Source organism: Rhinolophus hipposideros, assembly GCF_964194185.1.
Source record: "Rhinolophus hipposideros genome assembly, chromosome: 2".
NCBI classification, from domain to species: domain Eukaryota; kingdom Metazoa; phylum Chordata; class Mammalia; order Chiroptera; family Rhinolophidae; genus Rhinolophus; species Rhinolophus hipposideros.
In genome coordinates, this window is record NC_138048.1 from 97836179 (window position 1) to 97854433 (window position 18255).

Below are 18255 nucleotides of genomic sequence, written 5' to 3' on the forward strand. Positions count from 1 at the left end.
TCCATAATGTCTATTGAATCTCTCATGGATTAAACAGCACATAAATGTAATATGCTAAAATGAATACACTAAACACATGCAAATTAGGTTGGCCTACAAATTGAGGTTTCTATACAATGAAGAATGTAGAAAGTCTAAAGTCTGATTTTCACCATCCCCTTGTGATGGAGGATAAGGAAACTGAAAGTATGAGGATAACTTGTTCATTCCTCCAGGGTCTTCATGGAAGACCAGCTTTCTTTGGCTTCATTGTTCATATTCTTTCTCAGATTTAAACAAAATTGGCTCTTAGGGGTGTGTACATTTGGGGATGATAGAAAATGGTCATTTCACCTTGAGTAAAACCCAGATGTTTATGATACAGGGGAAGGGCTGTATTTGTGAGGAGGGTAAGACATTTTCCAGGTTCCACTTGACCGTTCTGACAGAGGACCTAATCAGGATGTCAACAATGGAGGGAAGACCATGGAAAGAGAAATGTTATTTCAGGAACTTCTGCCATGGACCCCACAGCCCCACGCTCAGGAGCAGTAATGATTTTGACAACTGCCCCAAAGCATTTGTCTTATGAGGTCTTCTGCAGCACTTATACTCTCAGACATAGTTGAGTCAGGAGTGGAATTTACTACTTCTGTCAGTAGTACATTTATGACATCTGCCTGGTCCTTGTTCCAAACTCTTTGATTTCCCTTACTCACCAGCCTACCTTGCCAGTTTTATTTGGTCACTCTTATTGAATCTCCTAGAATCTGGGTAGAATTTAGTCAGCACATCTTTACAGATTAGAAAAGGAGGTTGATTCTGTGGTTCTGTATTTTCTTCTTGGTAAGAAAGTAGAGGGTGTATGTGAAGGAGTGTGGTTTATGTACGGGGAGTGGCTGTGTGTTTGAATTTTGAAATTGATTGAGAGCTATCACATCATTTTTATGTGTTAACTAAATCATTCTCCCATGATCTGATAATCTCTCAGAATTTAAGGTGTTATAGTTTCTTTTGAATTTCTCAAGCTTATTGCCATGCTTTTATTATGGTGCAAAATGTTCTATGTCCAAAGCATCTTCCAAGCTGTTCATCTTGATGGTCTTCAACACACCTGACAGATGACCCCTGCCTAAGCCAGCTATCTACTGGAGACAGGCAGGTAAATCATGTCAGACCACAGAATGCCGTGATACACTTCAGTGCACCTTCTAACGTATACTTCTAATGTATACATTAGAATTTTAATGTATATTTAAACATGTGTATGATGCTTCTTTATGAATAGTTTGTAGTTTGACAGTTTCTATTCAATGGAAGATTCATAAGTTTTATTTTAGTCCCTTTCTGGATGTACATGCATTGATGAGAGAGAGAGAGAGAGAGAGAGAGAGAGAGAGAGAGAGAGAGAGAGAGAGAGAGAGACCTTCTTTTGAGCATTTCTGGATTTGGAGGATTCTTAGAAAAGTAAGGTAAATCTCCGTGAGAATATCCTGCCTTTGACATTGGTGAAGATGACTTTAAAGTAAGTAGAGTTGTTTCCTATCACGTGGGATGCCTTTCTACTGGATGTTCTTACCAGGGTGGTGAAAAAGTAGTGATAGTACTCAGTCATCATGCCCATGAACAGAATCTGCAAAAGACAAATAAGGGGAAAGAGTCAGAAACAGGATTAGGAGAAATAGATAATTAGAAGGGTGACTGTAATAGCTTGGGGACATAGAATGGCAAGGGGCTTTGGAAATCCACAGACTCAGTAGATCAGAAACCTGGGATGAATCAATGGTTGATGTGGAACTATGACCCCAGCCATTGACATCCACGCCAATGCTCTTTCATTATACTGTGTTTAGTTTATAGCAAGTAATCAGACTGATGATCAAATTTAAAAATTGTTTGTGCTTAACAAATTTTATATTTGGAATTGTCCATAACAGCACTGGGTTTTGCCTTCCCCACGACCTAGCTTTCTGAGTAGTCCGATGCTTAGATGTATATTTTATTGATCGCCTTAGCATTAGTATTTATTATAATGCCTCAGAGTAGAACTCATTAAATATTGACTTGGAAATGCTAGTATGTAGATGTTCTTAAATGAAGATTTATAAGTAAGTGTATCTGAAACCTTTCTCCCTACCCATTTCCCATCTTATCTTACAGATAAGTAGGGAAAAAGGAGATCTGTTTGTAGATGGAAAGATGGGGATAATTCTTATACAAATTTCACATTGCCTCTTCATTCTGATTCTCAATTGCCTACTTGGGATCTTGTTAGTTTTAGACATTTTTTGGTGTGTTGCTTTTATTTGGTGAGGGATGGGAGAAAAAGGAGGTGGGCAGAAAGGACAAGGGTTCTCAGTAGAGGTAAGTTTATTAAATTGTTATCTTAATTTGGGATTTCTGGAAATGGTGTCTACTGAAAAGAAAAAGTTGCAAGTGGCCTGGAGTTAAATCTTCTAAATCTTTCTAAATCTTCTAAATCAAGACCATCACTTTCTTCAGGGCAGGTCACCAAAAGGACTATTTGGGTATTGTCTTTTGGTCTTTATATAGAAATGAATGGAAAATACTCAGAAACCAAACTTCCAAGGCAGTTTTCCCCACAACTCTGAAAAATTCTGGATGCAAATGACAATCCCCTCTGGAAGCTTTACCATCAGATATTCTTAGACTCCATCACAGAGACAGCCTGAATTAGAATTTCTGAGAGTGAAGCCTGGATTTTGGTACTTCAAAGCAATAGTTGAGAATCACTGCTTTATGCTAACATGTCTATTTGCATTACAGAACAAAGAGTTTCATTACTTCAAGTGAAAAGATGTATTGAAAAGGTATGGGAAGAGGCAACACTAGTAATAAGAGGTACTGGAAGGTAGCTAACATATGTAAACTAAACTGATTTTACATGAAAGGCGATAAAGGATAAAGAGGGTATTTGCTGGTAGCATGTAACGTACCGATACGACATGGTTTATGTCCTCTTTGCCAACGTGGAAGCCAGAGGACTATTTACTAAAATTGTCATATCATGAAGATAAAACAAATGACAGGAAACTCTCCCTATGAATCATGAGCCCACCGCGTGTATGCCACTCCTATGGTGATAACAAGACTAGACACACAAAAGGATTTTTAAAAGGGTAGAATGGCTTTAGGCCTATCAATAACATTGAAAGCCATGCATGGTGAGGTCTTGTTAGCTAGTTTCTTACATCACTGGAGCATAAAGAGCTAACCTGCAGGGGTCAGTCAGGAATCCAATTTTTCACTTTAGTCATTAGACAGTGTCACTGCAGCCAAGATTACCTCTTGAAAGGGACCTGGACAAGTTTTATGTCAAGATATCTACCTGGGCACTGATCTTTAAAATATTGTTTCTGGAAGTAAAAAAGAAACATAAAGGCACCTGAGCTTTCAGCTTGTCACTTGGGCTAATGTTTCTTTTTAAACTTCATTACGGAGGTGTTTGAGCACCAGTTGAGGACATAGGGATTTTTGTTGTTGTTTTTATTGTTGTTTTGTTGTTTTGTTTTTGTTTTTGGTATTGTTAAAGGGATACACGAAACAAAAAAATCTAAAACATGACATCAAAAACATAAAGTGTGGAGGGGGAGTAAAAATGTACTCCTTTCAGAATATATTTGAACTTAAATGCCTGTCAGCTTAAAAAGGATTGCTATAGATATAGAATGATATATATAGTAAACACAAACCAAAGACCTACAAAAGACACACAAAACATAAAAAGAAAGGGATTCAAACAAAACACTAAGGAAAATAAGCAAACTACAGGAAAAAGGTCAATAGAAGAAAGGAATAGAGAAGAATTGCAAAAACAACCTAAAAAAATAACAAAATGATAAGTACATACTTATCAATAATTACTTTATGTTCCCATAAAAAGACAGGGTGGCTGAATAAGTTTAGCATGACCTATCTATCTGCTGCTTATAAGAGATTCACTTCAAATCAAAAGATAAATACAGACTGAAAGGGAAGGGATAGAAAAAATATTTCATGCAAATAGAAGTGAAAATAAAGCTGGGGTAGCAATACTCATATGAGACAAAATAGACTTTATACCTAAAGGAAGTAGAAAAGAACAAACAGAACCCAAAGTAAATAGGAAAAGGGAAATAATAAAAATCAGAGTGGAAATAAATGAAATAGAGATTTAAAAAAACAGGTAAAAAGACCAATGAAACTAAAAGCTGCTTTTTGAAAAGATAAAATTGATATACCTTTAGCCAAACTCATCAAGAAAGAAAGAAAGAGAGCCCAAATAAATAAAATCATAAATGAAAGAGATGTGACAACCCACACCATGGAAATACAAAGGATTTGTAACGAATACTACAAACAATTATATATGTCAACAAATTGGACTATCTAGAAGAAATAGATAAATTCTAAAGGCATACAACCTTCTAAGACTGAGGAAAAAATAGAAAATCTAAACAGACTGAGGACTAGCAACAAAATTGAAGCAGTAATCAAAAAACTCCTAACAAACAAAACTCTAGGACCAGATGGCATCATAAGTGAATACAGTGTGTAATCGTTTTGTTTTTTTAAGCAACCATTTAACTAATTATTTTTATTATTTTGTTGTAATACCTGGAGGCAAATATTCATTTGGTATGCCTCTTATTTAATGTTAGAAAATAGTTATGAAAATGCAGTGAGTAAATAGTTAATAGGTCTACTTTTAATGCAAAATAAAACTCTCTTGGGTCCTCCAGATACACTTTTATTTGGTGTACCAGAAAAATGTTATTGATTGTTGTTTTTCCTGATTTTCTTACCTAGTGCCTGGGTCAGTGCCTTCTGATTTTTCCCTTGAATTTCTTGGATATGAAAATTAAGAAACAAGTATAGTCATGGATCATTAACCTGCCAACTTTGATGACTGTCTAGGACCCAGGTGCATAAGAAAGTTCCAGATGAGAATAAAGCCAAGACCAGCAAAGGTGGTGCTTTTGAAACAATTGTCTTTATAATGGTCTGTAGACTGGTTGGGACTGGTGCTCTGTTGTCGAATAGTAGTATACTTTATAAATGAAAGCATTACATTCACAAAATGCTTTTTTCTCTATACGGTGGTATTTCAACGAAAAGTTATTAGGGGATTAAGAAAATGTGACATCAAGATAAATGTCAGTTTTTCAGATAAAAAGAAAAATCAATATATGGGGAGTTTTCTAACAGTTGTGCAAATCTGACTTTTTCCTAAGAAACACTACCTTCTTGGAATTTTGATACTGTACTTGTCTGCTGGACTGGTTGGGTGGTCCAGACCTAGGCAGTATACACTTTTCCAAAGCAATATGGCTACGAACAAGTTCTGGCTCTATTTAAATCATTTTTAATGGCATAAAAAAAATCACATCTCACACACACTAATGTAATATAATAACATGGCTGTCAATATTATTTGGATGATGGCTTATTCCCCTTAACGGTTTCCATTAATATGTTCTTTTAATAATGTTACTATTCCTAACAGAATTATTCTTATTAAATAATCCTTTGAAGCCATTTCATTGACTTAGGTTGATAGCTGTAAAAAACCCAGCCCTTTCAATAATACTATACTGAGTATCTACGGCTCTTGATTTTGGACAACACTTAATATGGACATCATTAGTACCACTACCACTTTCCCAACGTGAAGAGCACATAATCGAGTTGCATTTCCCAGCCCTTTGAACTTGGGAGGGGCCGTGTCCTTGTTTTGGCCAAGGAGGTGGTAAAGACACTCCAGAGATCTCACTCTCCCTGACAGGTAACTAGCATAGTTCTGAGAGCCAACACCAGCAGTTTTTTTCTTCTTAATAAACATAATTTTCTGTTTCATGCATACTGCAAGTTATATAAATGCTCTTGTTCATGGCTTTGTTTTGATTGCTAAGGAATTGAGGGTCAAAATTGCAGGTCCTTCAATAGCTATAATCAGGAATGTAGGGTATATATTCTATGTGTGCTAATGTCATTCAGCTTTATATTTTTCTAACCCAATTTCCCCCTTTGTACCACCTCCTCTCTTTCCCTTTTTAACAAATATTTATCACTTTGTTTCAAAATGGATTTTTTGAGGCTGCTTCAATTCTTTGTCTAATACAGATATAACAAATTAATAAATAATCATGGTTGGGAAAACCTGAACAATTTTTTTCCCATTATGAGAGATGAACTATTCAGAGCTGATTTAGCTAGGTTGGCTTTCAACAAAATACCATTCATAGTTAAGCATACTCTATGTCCCTGAAGAATCAGTTATAAGAACTCAGAAGAGACTGTGAGGGTGAATTTCATATGTCAATTTGAGCCATTGGATGCTCAGATTAAACATTATTTCTGAGTGTGTCTGTGAGGGTGTTTCAGGATGAGAGAAGCTTTTGAACTGGCCACTGAGTAAAGCTGGTGACTCTGGGCAGTGTGGTGTATGTGAATAGAACCAAATGGCAGAGGAGGGATTCACCCCTATTGCTTCCTGCCTGACTGACTGTGCTGGGGCATCTGTTTTTTCCACCCTTGGACTGAGATTTTCACTATTGGCTCTTGCAGTTTCCAGGCCTTCAGACTTGGACTAAAATTACATCACCAGCTTTCCCTGGTCTCCAGTTTGCAGATGGCAGATTGTGGGCCTTCTCAGCCTCCATACTCACATAAGCCATTTCTTCATAAACTCTCTCTCTCCCTCTCCTCTCTCTCTCTCTCTCTCTCTCTCTCTCTCTCTCTCTCTCTCTCTCTCTCTCTCCACATATATATCAATAACCAATAATTCTATTGGTACTGTTTCTTTGAAGAACCCTGACTAATACAGAGAACATACCAGAAAATTTGAAGTCCTGCATATGTATTACATTTTATTCTGTCTAGGTAGCGTAATCTTTAAACTAGCAAGGTGAAGGGTGGCTGATATGCATTTGAAGGCTTTCTCTGTATTGTGTTATTATGGAAATGCCATGTTATTATTCTGTTGTTTCAGTGGCTAAAAAATAAGTACTGTTTTCTCTCATTTGTAGTGAAATTAATTACTACTACTACTTCTACTGTTAGAAGGTAAAATTAAACTCAACACCAGTTGGCTCTTGAAAGGACAGTTGTAATGGTTCCATTGTGATAAACATACACTGGGACACAGTTATTAGTCATTAGCAATAGTGGCCCTACCCTGGCTCACCTACTTTCTCAAGTTTTTGCAACAGAACTCTCATGGCCTTGTTCACAGTAGCATTGACTGTCCTCTGTCTAGTCCTACTGTTCTTGACAAAGACCATCCCTTGGTATTAGATGGGTGAAGTTATCACATACAGCCTAGCCCTCCATGCCCAGACTATATTTCAGCTTGTCTTGAGAATCCTCATTCAAGTCTAAATGAAGATGACCAAGACAGTTTTTGAGGTCTAATGCCTGTAGTTGATGAGAAAGTTGGCCTATAAGATACCTGGAAAGTCTCTGGGTAAAAGTCTTCCAACACTTCCTGATATCTTAAAAAGCTTGCATCATATTTCAACCTGATTGTTTTGCAGAAGGCAGTGCAGTACTATGGAGACGGCAACAAAAAAATTCTCCACAAATTCTCAGCATCTATTGCTAAGGGAAATCCATATGTCAAAAATAATTGGTATAATGCTGCTATCGTGGTGGTAGAAACTTTCATTAGGAAAACCCCTTCATGGAAGGTGTAGGTACCTGACCACTGCAGTGTACACCTGAAGCTGAAGCTGAATAATAATGAATGTCCACTATAATTATATTTATATATATATATATTCATATTCACAGGTTGTGGAGTACAGTATAAGGAATAGAGTCAGTGGAGCTATAACAAATATATACGATGTCAGAGGGGTAGTAGATTAGGGGAGGGGGGTTATCACTTTGTGAGGGATATAAATGTCTATTACATTGTTTTGTGCACTTGAAACTAATAATAATAATAATAAAACGGAACCTGGTGTGCTTCTAAGCAATTTTGAGGTATTCTTGTAATATTTATAAGGGTTTTTATTGCAGCTTATTTCCATTGAAAAGTAGGTACCTTAGAAGTTTATATTGACTAACTTGAAGTGTATTGCTTCTTTTATAGCCTTCTCAATATCAGGGTACATTCTAAACCATCAGACCTAGTTTCTAGTCAACCATTTCAAGTGAACAACTTCCAAATGTGTAACTTTCATTGAGGCTAAAATAATAGTTGTACCTCAAGACAGGAATAAGTTATTTCAGCCTAGGAATAATCTGAAATCAGTTGAATAATATCAAGCCTCAGAGCAGCAGTTTTAAGAAGCAGGTTCATGCTCTGGGGGGTAGCTCTGTCTCACCTGCCAGGTGAGGTATTTTAGGCAACATCTACACCATCCTCTGAGCAGGATGTTCCTCTGGCCATACAAGTTTTCATGCCAGTTATCAGCAAAACTAGCTAGGTATAAGTAGGCCTTTACATCAGCCTTCATTGATGAAAAAAAAAAAAGATACTCATACTCTATTGAATGATTATAAATCAGATCTGCAAAGAAACAGTGGAATGTATAGAAAATAGCATTGGATCCCAGAAAACAGTGACATATACAAAAATACCTATCTCCTTACAAAGTAGGCTGAATAATGGCCCCCTAAAAATGTCCAGAACCTATTAATAGGTTACTTTACATACAAAAAGGATCTTTTCAGATATGATTAAGTTAAAGATATTGATGTAGGGAGACTACTCTGGATTATCCAGATGGGCCCAATAGAATCACAAGGGTCCTTATAAGATGGAAGCACAAGGGTAGGAAGGCAGAGAAAGGATGTAAAAATGGAAGCAGAGAGGAAAAAGGCAATGTGATGTGGGGCCACAGCCAAGGAATGAGAACAGTCTGTAGAAGCTGGAACAGATAAGGAATTGGATTATCCCGGAAACCTTCAGAAGGCATGCAGCCCTGTAAACACCTTGATTTTAGACTTTTGATCCCCAGAGCTGTAAGAGAATAAATATGTATGGTTTTAAGACATCACATGTGTGTTAATTTGTTACAGTAGCAATAGGAATCCAATATGCCTCATTTCGTCATCTTCTTGTGATTATAGCACACGAGATTGCATAACTTTGGCATGTTAATATCAAGTGCATGTATCAAAAGGAAAAATGATTTGTTTGAAGTTGAAAACTTTCTAAATATCCCTGTACCCCTCCATTCACATATTCGTACACATACTAACCACGTGCATGTCCACAGATATAAGCCACCCACAAAGGGAGTCCCGAGTTTGCCCTTCCATGGAAAAATCGTGCTGTACCATTTACAAACCCAGGCCACTTTTCCTCCCGCCTCCAAGAAAAATCAAAGAAAAGCAAAGGATATTCCACAAAGTATTGGTGAATGGAATAGCTATATTGTTTGGGAGTGTCTTTCAGTCTTAATTCCTTTATAACCTCTCTCTCCAGAGCTATGACCAGGAGAAAGGAAGCTGAAACTAATATTAATCAGTGGAGTAGAAACTGATAGGGTTTAGTTTAGCTTCAGAAGATAATTTTACTAGAAGAGCCAAGTTGCATCACCCAGGGGCACAACAGAAGAGATAATGCTACTTATGGAGTACCGACTGCAGACAACAGAGCAGGGTGAAAACGAGCAGGGCAAAATGAAATAGGCAACCTGGGAAATAGGAGAGACTGAAGCTTTGGGAGGATTACATGAACCTAAAGAATAAACTCCCTGCAACATCCAGGGAGAACTAGTGGAAAGATGATATGTAAGAAAGAATACATGTAGTGCAAGAGGTTTTTATAATGGTTGTAATAAAAATTATACCTCAAATTTGCCTGAAGGTAACCTTTTGAGGGAGAGATAGTCAAACAGCCATTAAGTAGTGGTATTGCTGGTCTCGTGAGATTTCTATAGTAAACTCATCATGACGCTAGGTCCTATTCCTCAGCTTTTTTGGCTTTTTGGATGACAATAGGATGCCAATTTATCTGATAGCTATTAGGTTTAGCTAATAATTCTTTATGGCATGGTTTCTCAGTGCCTTAGAATCTCCAAAGAACTTTTTAAAAATACCAATGCCTGTACCCCACCCCCAAATATCCTGTATTTGGTCTTGGGTATGTTCTAGATAGCAGTATGTGTTAAAACCACTCCAGCTGATACTTACTTACATGCGTCCAGGGCTGAGAACCACTGATTTATATTAACCAAATTCATCTTTTTAAGCCATAACAGTAATGACCATAACTACCCTTTGCTGAGTGCTGTAACATGTCCCCTGCTATGATAGGCTCTTTACATACTATTGGGAAGGGAGTATTAGCCTCAATTAATAAATAGATTTGAAAAATAGAGCATAGTTATTACATTTAAACCCAGGTTTGATTTCAATCCTGGGCTCTTTGTGCTATACTAATTTATTAATTGACAATAAGAAGTTTATATAGCAGGAAAGTCAATAATTTTCACAAAGTCCTTCTGGACTCCAAGAACCGAAATAAAAGCACATGGTTGTTTGGAGAGAGCAAAGTTAGAACCACAGAATTTGGTGCTTTATCTTAAGGAACAAATCTACCAAACCCAGAGAGTTTGATAAGTTGCCCATCCTGTTTTCAAGGGAGTTTCCTGCCCAGAAGTTGTGCCTTGGAGGACGTTGCAGGAATATGGGAGACTCACTTACTCTTCCTCCTTCTGTCCGAAATTCAGACCCATGTTGCTCTTTCATTCCAACATCTCTTTAGATACCAAAATGAATTAGACTCTACTTTTAAATCCCTTTGGTAAGGTTTGGGAAGAACTTTAACCTCCTTAATGGAGTCACCTTTCACCATGAAAGGGCAGTTTTTAAAAACAAAAATTGTAACATTTTTTGTTAAAGTTATGTAATAGACATAATAATAATTTTTGTACTAACTTTATATTGGCAGTGATGTGAAGTGTTTTTCAAGGCATGATAAACGATGTCTCCTTAATACTTAATCAATGAGGGGGTTGGGGGAGGACACTCAGGAAATTCAAACACGAGAGGGATAGGTCTGATATTTTATTTAGAATGAACTGTTTTTGAGGCTACATGGAGGCTGGATGGGAAAAGGGGTGGGGGAGGGGACTTGTAGCAGAGAGATCAATTTGTCTAGTAAAAGACGATGATGAGAGATATGGAAAAAAAGAGATTGAATCTGAAACATATTCAGAAGACAGAATAAAGCATTTGTAACTAATAGGAAAGATGAGGGAGAGTCAAGTGGGTTCCTAGGTTTCTGGCTTGAGTAACTGAATGGTGTCACCATGACAGGCAGTAGGAGAAGCTAGTTGGTTGGAGGAAGGAGGAGGAGGAAGGTGCAATGTGTCAAGTTTGTCATGGAGATTTCATGACATTGGGTGAGATCTTCATAAGATAGGGAGACTTGGTAAGTTGGGCCGAGAGGAGGTTTAGGAATCGCTTAGGTTCCTTAGGAACTCGGTCTGTTGTGACAGTGTGGGAGGTGAGGCCGCAATAGAGTGAGGATTAGGAAGCACTGTATCACTCCTGTGGTTTTGCCGAGACACAATGTCACTAACAATGATGATGATAACCTTCAACCTGGAACATTTCATACATTAGTGGTTGGCATAAGGCCTCGTAGGCATTGTTACATTTAACTTTTCTCAAATCAATGTGAGTTATATAATCTGATATTCCCATTTTACAGATTTAGCAAATAACAAACCCTTAGGTCCTCTATGAAACAACTACATTTAATACAGTGGAGTTTTCATGGTATTTTATTTCCTCTTTACCCTGGAACAGTCTTTAGCACATAGAAAACACCTAATGCATGTTAGTGGAATAAATGGTGAAATCTCCATCTTATAGGATCACCCTTATCACAAATGATTTGGTTAACAGTTACGGGGAAAGGAGGGTGGAGTGATCCTTTTGGTAAAATGTTGCATTTTTGAAGGGTTGAAGAAACAGATGTGGTTAGCATAGCAAAGTGATTTTTAACCTACTTCAGGATTCTTTAGAAAATCTGATCGACGCTATGAATCCTTTCCCTGCAAAAGGTACATTTAGGGGCATGACCAGGCCCAAACATGTGGAATAAAGCTGAGGTTCACTGATCCTGCCTCAGGCTTAAGACATGCTTTGATATACACTTTTTCAAATTCTTTACACGATTCCTTCTAAATTTCCCTCACTTCTATTGCAAGAATAATTTCTCTTATCACCTATTACAGACAAAATTTGATGTAGTTGGAATTAAGCATTGGTGCATTTTTGAGGTATATATGTGATTTTTAATAGCAATTCAGATAGAAACAAATCTAAGTCCTTTTCAAATCTCCTTTTTGGAGTTTTTATAAAATCTTCAAACGGGCACATCCTGTACACTAAAAATATGGACAAATTGTGAACTCCTTCAGTAAAAAATTGTTGATTATCCGTAAACGTCAATACATTTTTGTGTTTATTTCATAACATATCTACGAACCACTTCTTACAACCAAACTATGTGCTCAGGAAATGTAAATCAATTTTACTATCAGCCTGAGAGAAATCTAATTAGGATGAGACTGTGCCACCAAAATTATTATATAATATACTACAAATTATCATCTAGTTAGTAGAAGTAGAAATTCATCATTGTTACATTGTCAGGATTTATCTAAAGTTAATGAACTCTTCATCAGTTAACTGTTTAAAAGACTACCAAAGGACTCTAGGAACTTTAAAAAATAATGAACTGTAATTATTTCCCTATTTATTTGAGAGCCTGCTAAGTATAAGGTGATGTGTGAATTCTTTATGTCTAGAGTAGTAAGGGGTTGCTTGGTCATTTGTATGCATGGAAGCTCAGAGCTGAAGGAAACCTTAGCAAGATTAGAATCCAAAAGTCAGATTTTAAAGATGAGGTGACTGGGTTGAAGAGGAATCAACAGACTTGCTCAAAATAGCATATTTAAAGGGTCTAACAAACTCAGGTCATAGGCACGTTAGAATGTGGATTGAAACTCAAGCTCTACAATTGAGGGTATGACCTGGAAACTCATTTTTCTCATCCGTAACAAAGGATATTTTGAAAGGATAAAAGTGTATCAAATGCATTTTAATCAAATGCATTTTAATCAAATGCATAGCATATTCTGGCACATAGTGAGTATCCAATCAATGATAATTATTTTATTCGGCTGGGAAAAGAGCAGAATTTGCACTGGGTCTCCCAACTTTCCAAGATTCTAGTCATAGTCTCTTATTGCTTCAGAAATTAGCTTCCTGGTCTTCAACCAATTTGTAGCACTGGATAGCATAACTCTAATATTCATTTTTAAGGTCTCCTTTTGCCTTAAGGAAGCAGGGAATAAAGGTTTTTGGTCTTATTTTCACGTGTTATACCTTTATCACCTTCAATCAGTGCTCAGCAAATATGTGTTGAACAAAAGAATGAATTTCTCTACTGTGTCCACACCACACTCTTTGTTTGACCATGAGACTTTTAATATAATCAGCATTTCTTCAGGACTTATTAAACTAGAAATGATGGGATATTTGAAAATAAAATGAAACATGTGCATTCAAGAAGTGCAAAGGTTAACTAAAATGTGTTCCAGGTCCCAATACTATGAGACTCAGTTGACATGTTGGTGTCCATAACAGTAACAGAATAGGATGCTTTCTTTTACTCTTAAATCCTTAGATAAGTTTCAAATCCCAGCCCAGCTATCTGTTGGCTCTGTGGACTTGGGGAATTTACAGAATCTTTCTGAGCTCAGTTCCTTGTGTACAGAATTTTTCTCATAAAAGTTAAATGTCTGATGCATTTCACCTGCTTAGCACAGTGCCTGGCATATAGCAAGTGTTCATTAAATGAAAAGGTGGCTCCTATGGCCTGTGGCCTATTGTACGTGCTTGTGATTGGAAACGATGGACTTGAAGATCTGACTTAGTGGATGCAGGTTCCAAACCTCAGCATATCACAGCTGTAATGTTTGACTTGATGTTTTCTGTTCTGAGAGATGAAGACTGATGGTGTTTCTCTCCTGTGGTAACATGAATGGAAACCCCTCTGCTTGCCCCAGTCACAGTCATTTAGCATAACTTATATGAGGAAAGAATCAATGCACAAAATTATTTCATTAACCAATATTGCCTTTACACTTCCAAGCAGAGGGAGGAAGGCATTAAAAAATACAGTTTTTCCCCGGCCTGTTTTGATGTTGAAAGAAAGAAAGAAAAAAAGAAAGAAAGAAGGAAAGAAGGAAAGAAGGAAAGGGAAAAGGAAGAAAGAAAGAAAGAAAAAGTGCACAAATATCGGCAGGAGAAAATGCAATAGAATTCTATAAAATATTTTGATACTGAATGTTTTATGGAGACTAATGACTCAATTATAGCTTAATACTCATTGCCACAAGTGCTTTGTGTGTGTGTGTGTGTGTGTGTGTAGGTTGGGGATTCCTCCTCTGATGTACTTGTTCACATAAACAAGATAGCAGGTTTTCTGAGTCAGAAATAGTATGTTCATGCTTGCCTGCTGGCCACTCTCTAACTCAGGGAACTGGCCCAGGCCAGATTCAGCTTCCCTCCTGGATGGGGCACCACAGCTTCCTTCCCTCCACATCAGAGAACCATTAGGAGTCTATCTACTGTGCCTGAAATAGTGACTTGCTTTCTCATTCCTAGTACAGGATTTGAAAGCCACTGTGCAATTCTCCAAAGATGCAAGTTTATTTTCAGGAAGTGGAATCATAGGCTTGAACGCGTTACAGTTTTTAGTAGTATACAACTTCAGGGGTTGAATAAAACCTTCATTTTGAGTAAACTGAGGCACAGAGGAGCAACTTGCTCAAATGCCCTTGGCAGAGTTGAGAGCACAGCATACTGAGTGGGGTGGAAAGAAATTAATTTTGGAGATTACTGATTGAGAGCTCCTAGCATAGTTCTTGGATCATTCATTCATCCATTTCATTTATTTATTCAACAGAACATGCACTCTGTGTCAAATAATGTAGGAATTGCTGGGGATTTGGGAGAATAAAACAAAGAAGGCTTCTGTCCTCTCGAGCTTGCAGTAGAGTAAGGGCTATGGATAACAAAGGAATCAATATTCTGAATTAGTTACAGATTTTTATTGGATTTATAGAGCAACTAAGTAGATTGCAAGATCATACGAAATGAGAAAGGAGCTCCTGCTCCTTTATCTCTCAAAAGATAACCTTGAAGACTTAGGTGAGGCCAACTTTGGGTAAGAATGTTTCAGGTGTTAGCAACTGCAAGTGAAAAGGTGGTGAAGTGGGAAAAGAAGGGCATGTGACATGGCAGGTGGAGTGCCTTTGAAATAGAGTAATGGAGGCTGGAGGCTGGCAAAAGATGAGAGAGAGAGGCTGGGTCTGGTCATGCAGATGACGGATTGTGCATTAAAAGCATGCTCAGTACATGGTAGATGACATTATTGCTATCTCCGAGCTTCAATTTTCACTTGCAAAAGAAGAATAATACCCATCCTATCAAGGGTTATTGTGTCGATTAAAGGAGATGGTTGCTTATCACCCAGCATGGCATTAGACATTCCAGATGTAGAGTTTTCCTATCCTGTGCCTCACCTTTAAATTCATCTCCCAGCAACCCCTCCCAATAGCCCCTGGGGAGCTGGGGTTTCCACAGTGAAGGCAGGTTAAGAAGAGAGGGCAGCGTCCTCCCAAAGCTGCAGTATGCCTGCTGGGAGGTGGGAGGTGGACAGGGAGAGAAGAGGACACCAAATGACCCAATGGGTCTCATGTGCACATTGCTGTTTGTTGGGGCTATGCTCGGATGGAAGAAATTCACCAAGGCGGTTTGTTCATATGAAACCCTTGTACCTCTGTAGTTTAATCAAATCCTGACATTTGAATTTCTAACTAATGTTTGGGAAATAACTTTTCAGAATCTCATAATATAGGACTTGTTCAATATGAATAGAAATAATTATTTTGCTAGAATAATTAGCATGCCCAAGAATAACTACAGACTTTTCCCCTATTTTTACTTTTAGATAAATGTCAAATATCTTCCTTAAGGCGCATTTAATTTCGTTTTTTTCTTAAAATTCATTAAAAAGTGGTAAAATATGATGAAGTTTCAGGGAAATAATGAAAAATGGCACAAAAAGAAAGCCAAGTTAACCTGACAGAGAAAACTTTTTCAGCAGTGATACAGTCACCAAAGAAATAAAAGTGATTAATACTAATTTCATCTCAAGGAGACCAGCGACAAGTGCTGTGGTGTTTCTCCCAGAAATTTCTGGAATGAAATGGTTATCCATTCTGAATGGGGGCCGTGAATGGGGGCCCTTCATGGTTAAATGGGCACCCAGGCTCTGACCTCAGGTTGTCTGGAGACAGGCCTGGCTATGCAGAGAGTGACCTTGTATGGGGCACTTCACCTACCTGAGCTTCAGTTTCCTCAGCTCTGACGTGAGACTGCTAAATTTACCTCAGGTAAAATTGAGATTGCATGAGATGATATGTAGGATAGCAGGCACTGTCACGTGATTGGCACCTGGTAGTGACCTTCAGTGAAAGAGACGGGTCTCCTTCCTTCCTTTCCTTTCCTCAGGTAAAGAGAGCTTGGTTGAGTGGTGGCTGGACTCAGGACCCTCAACTCCTGACTCCTTGGCCTACCTACAGAGGCACTCAGCAGACAGCTGCAGGCAAAGTCTCCATATCTGCTTCTCTGGGTTGCTGGGTAGGGCTAATGGAGCAAGTTAAACTGATCACACAAAGTGCTCGTGCCTCACTTTGACCAGAATAGAAAGTCCTGGGGTCTTTTATATCACTTTTCAAATCATAACAGCTTCTTGGAGGGCCACAAAAAGCCCCATTAAGCCAACTCCGGTCCTCTGCTGATTTCAAAAAACAGCAGTTGTCATGCAGTAAGGTACGGCTTTCATGCTGAAACCTTTTACAAGGTTCCGTTTCCCCAGTAGATGCAGGTCATTCGTCTAGAACAAAAGTGGATGAACAGTCTCTAGTCACTTCCCCCAAGCCTCACAGCCAATCTTACCACTCACATAATTAGGAAAAGTAAACACAAGACAAACTATGACAAGACAGAGAATGGAGGAAAAAGGGTTCATGTCAATGGCTGGTGCAAAGCTGAGCTAATGCCATGTCCCCCTTACCCTGCATGCATTTCTGGGGAGAGCTTCTCTTAGAGGGATTTTTTTCTGAGAAATAAAAAATAAAAAAAAAGAAAGAAAAGTCATTGGAATTATGTCATCTCTATGCTACCAGGAAAGAGCCACTTAAATCAAAGGAACAATATGTCTACATTTATAGAAATAGAGGAAAAACTCTGCTATAGCCACGATGTACTTCTCTTGCCTATTCCAAGCCTGCCCTGTGGGAGACATATGGCCAGTTATGTGAGCCAAATCGGTATCTAACCAAGAAAAGCTTCATCAGCAAATCACTCTCTTAAATGGGACAGAAGCCTTCAGCCTCTGTGGTAACAGGCTCTTGGGAAGACATGGTTCTTTGTGTTTTGAGTGCTACACAGAAAATCTGGGTTTCTCAGTTCTGGTCCACACTCCATTACACAGTTTAATGAACTGTATTAAAATTCTCAAAAGAAGCCTTAAGATAAAAAAGCTGCTGATTGTATTTATTTACCTTTAAAGTACTTTAGCTGTTGATATCACTGCAACATGCTTGCTTTGCTTACCGAGAGATCCTTATATAATATCGAAAGATTTGTTAATGCAACTGTTGTCTAGAAGTAACAGCGACTTTCCGCCTCACTGGAGAAAGGACCTGATGGGATAAAGGGGCTGAGTGCCAGTGAGTGTCTGGCTGTGTGACTCTGGGAAAATTATTTTACCTCCTCCACAGTGAAAGGATTAGCTTTGATGATATCCATGATTGTTTTCAATGGCAACTTTAAATATTTCTATAACTCTAAAGAGATTTTTTTATTGTAACCATCCAGGAGGGAATAGAGACATCTAGTTGACTTACCTGATTGCTTTCTTTCAGTGCAATTAAAAACTTAAGTCTTAACTCAAGAGAGATGCTCTTCAAGTATGAGATATGCCACTGGAGAGTCCAGCCAGGTGACTGTTCTAGAAGAGCTCCTGAACCAGAGCAAGTGAACCAGAAGTCCCGGGTCCTGCATTTGTTTGGTGGGGTCGGTCTTCCCAAGAAAGGAGTCCATTACCAGTCAACCACATAGCACCCCCCCCCCAGACATTTTAAACAGGGGAGTGCAAAAATAGCTTGTGTCATTTTAGGTAAGGACATTGTCTTATGCCATAGTAACTACTCATAAATACCAAGGGACACC

General features: G+C 38.1%; 1 protein-coding gene across 8 annotated transcripts in view; it reads right to left on the minus strand.

Moving 5' to 3' along the window:
- Positions 1-18255, minus strand: part of GRIK1 (glutamate ionotropic receptor kainate type subunit 1) — a 356592-nt gene that overhangs the window by 106045 nt on the left and 232292 nt on the right. For all 8 annotated transcript variants that reach the window (XM_081071073.1, XM_081071071.1, XM_081071077.1 and 5 more), the window contains exon 5: positions 1559-1612. In XM_081071073.1, coding sequence (XP_080927199.1) covers positions 1559-1612 — 54 coding nt within the window. The remainder of the gene's footprint in view (positions 1-1558; positions 1613-18255) is intronic.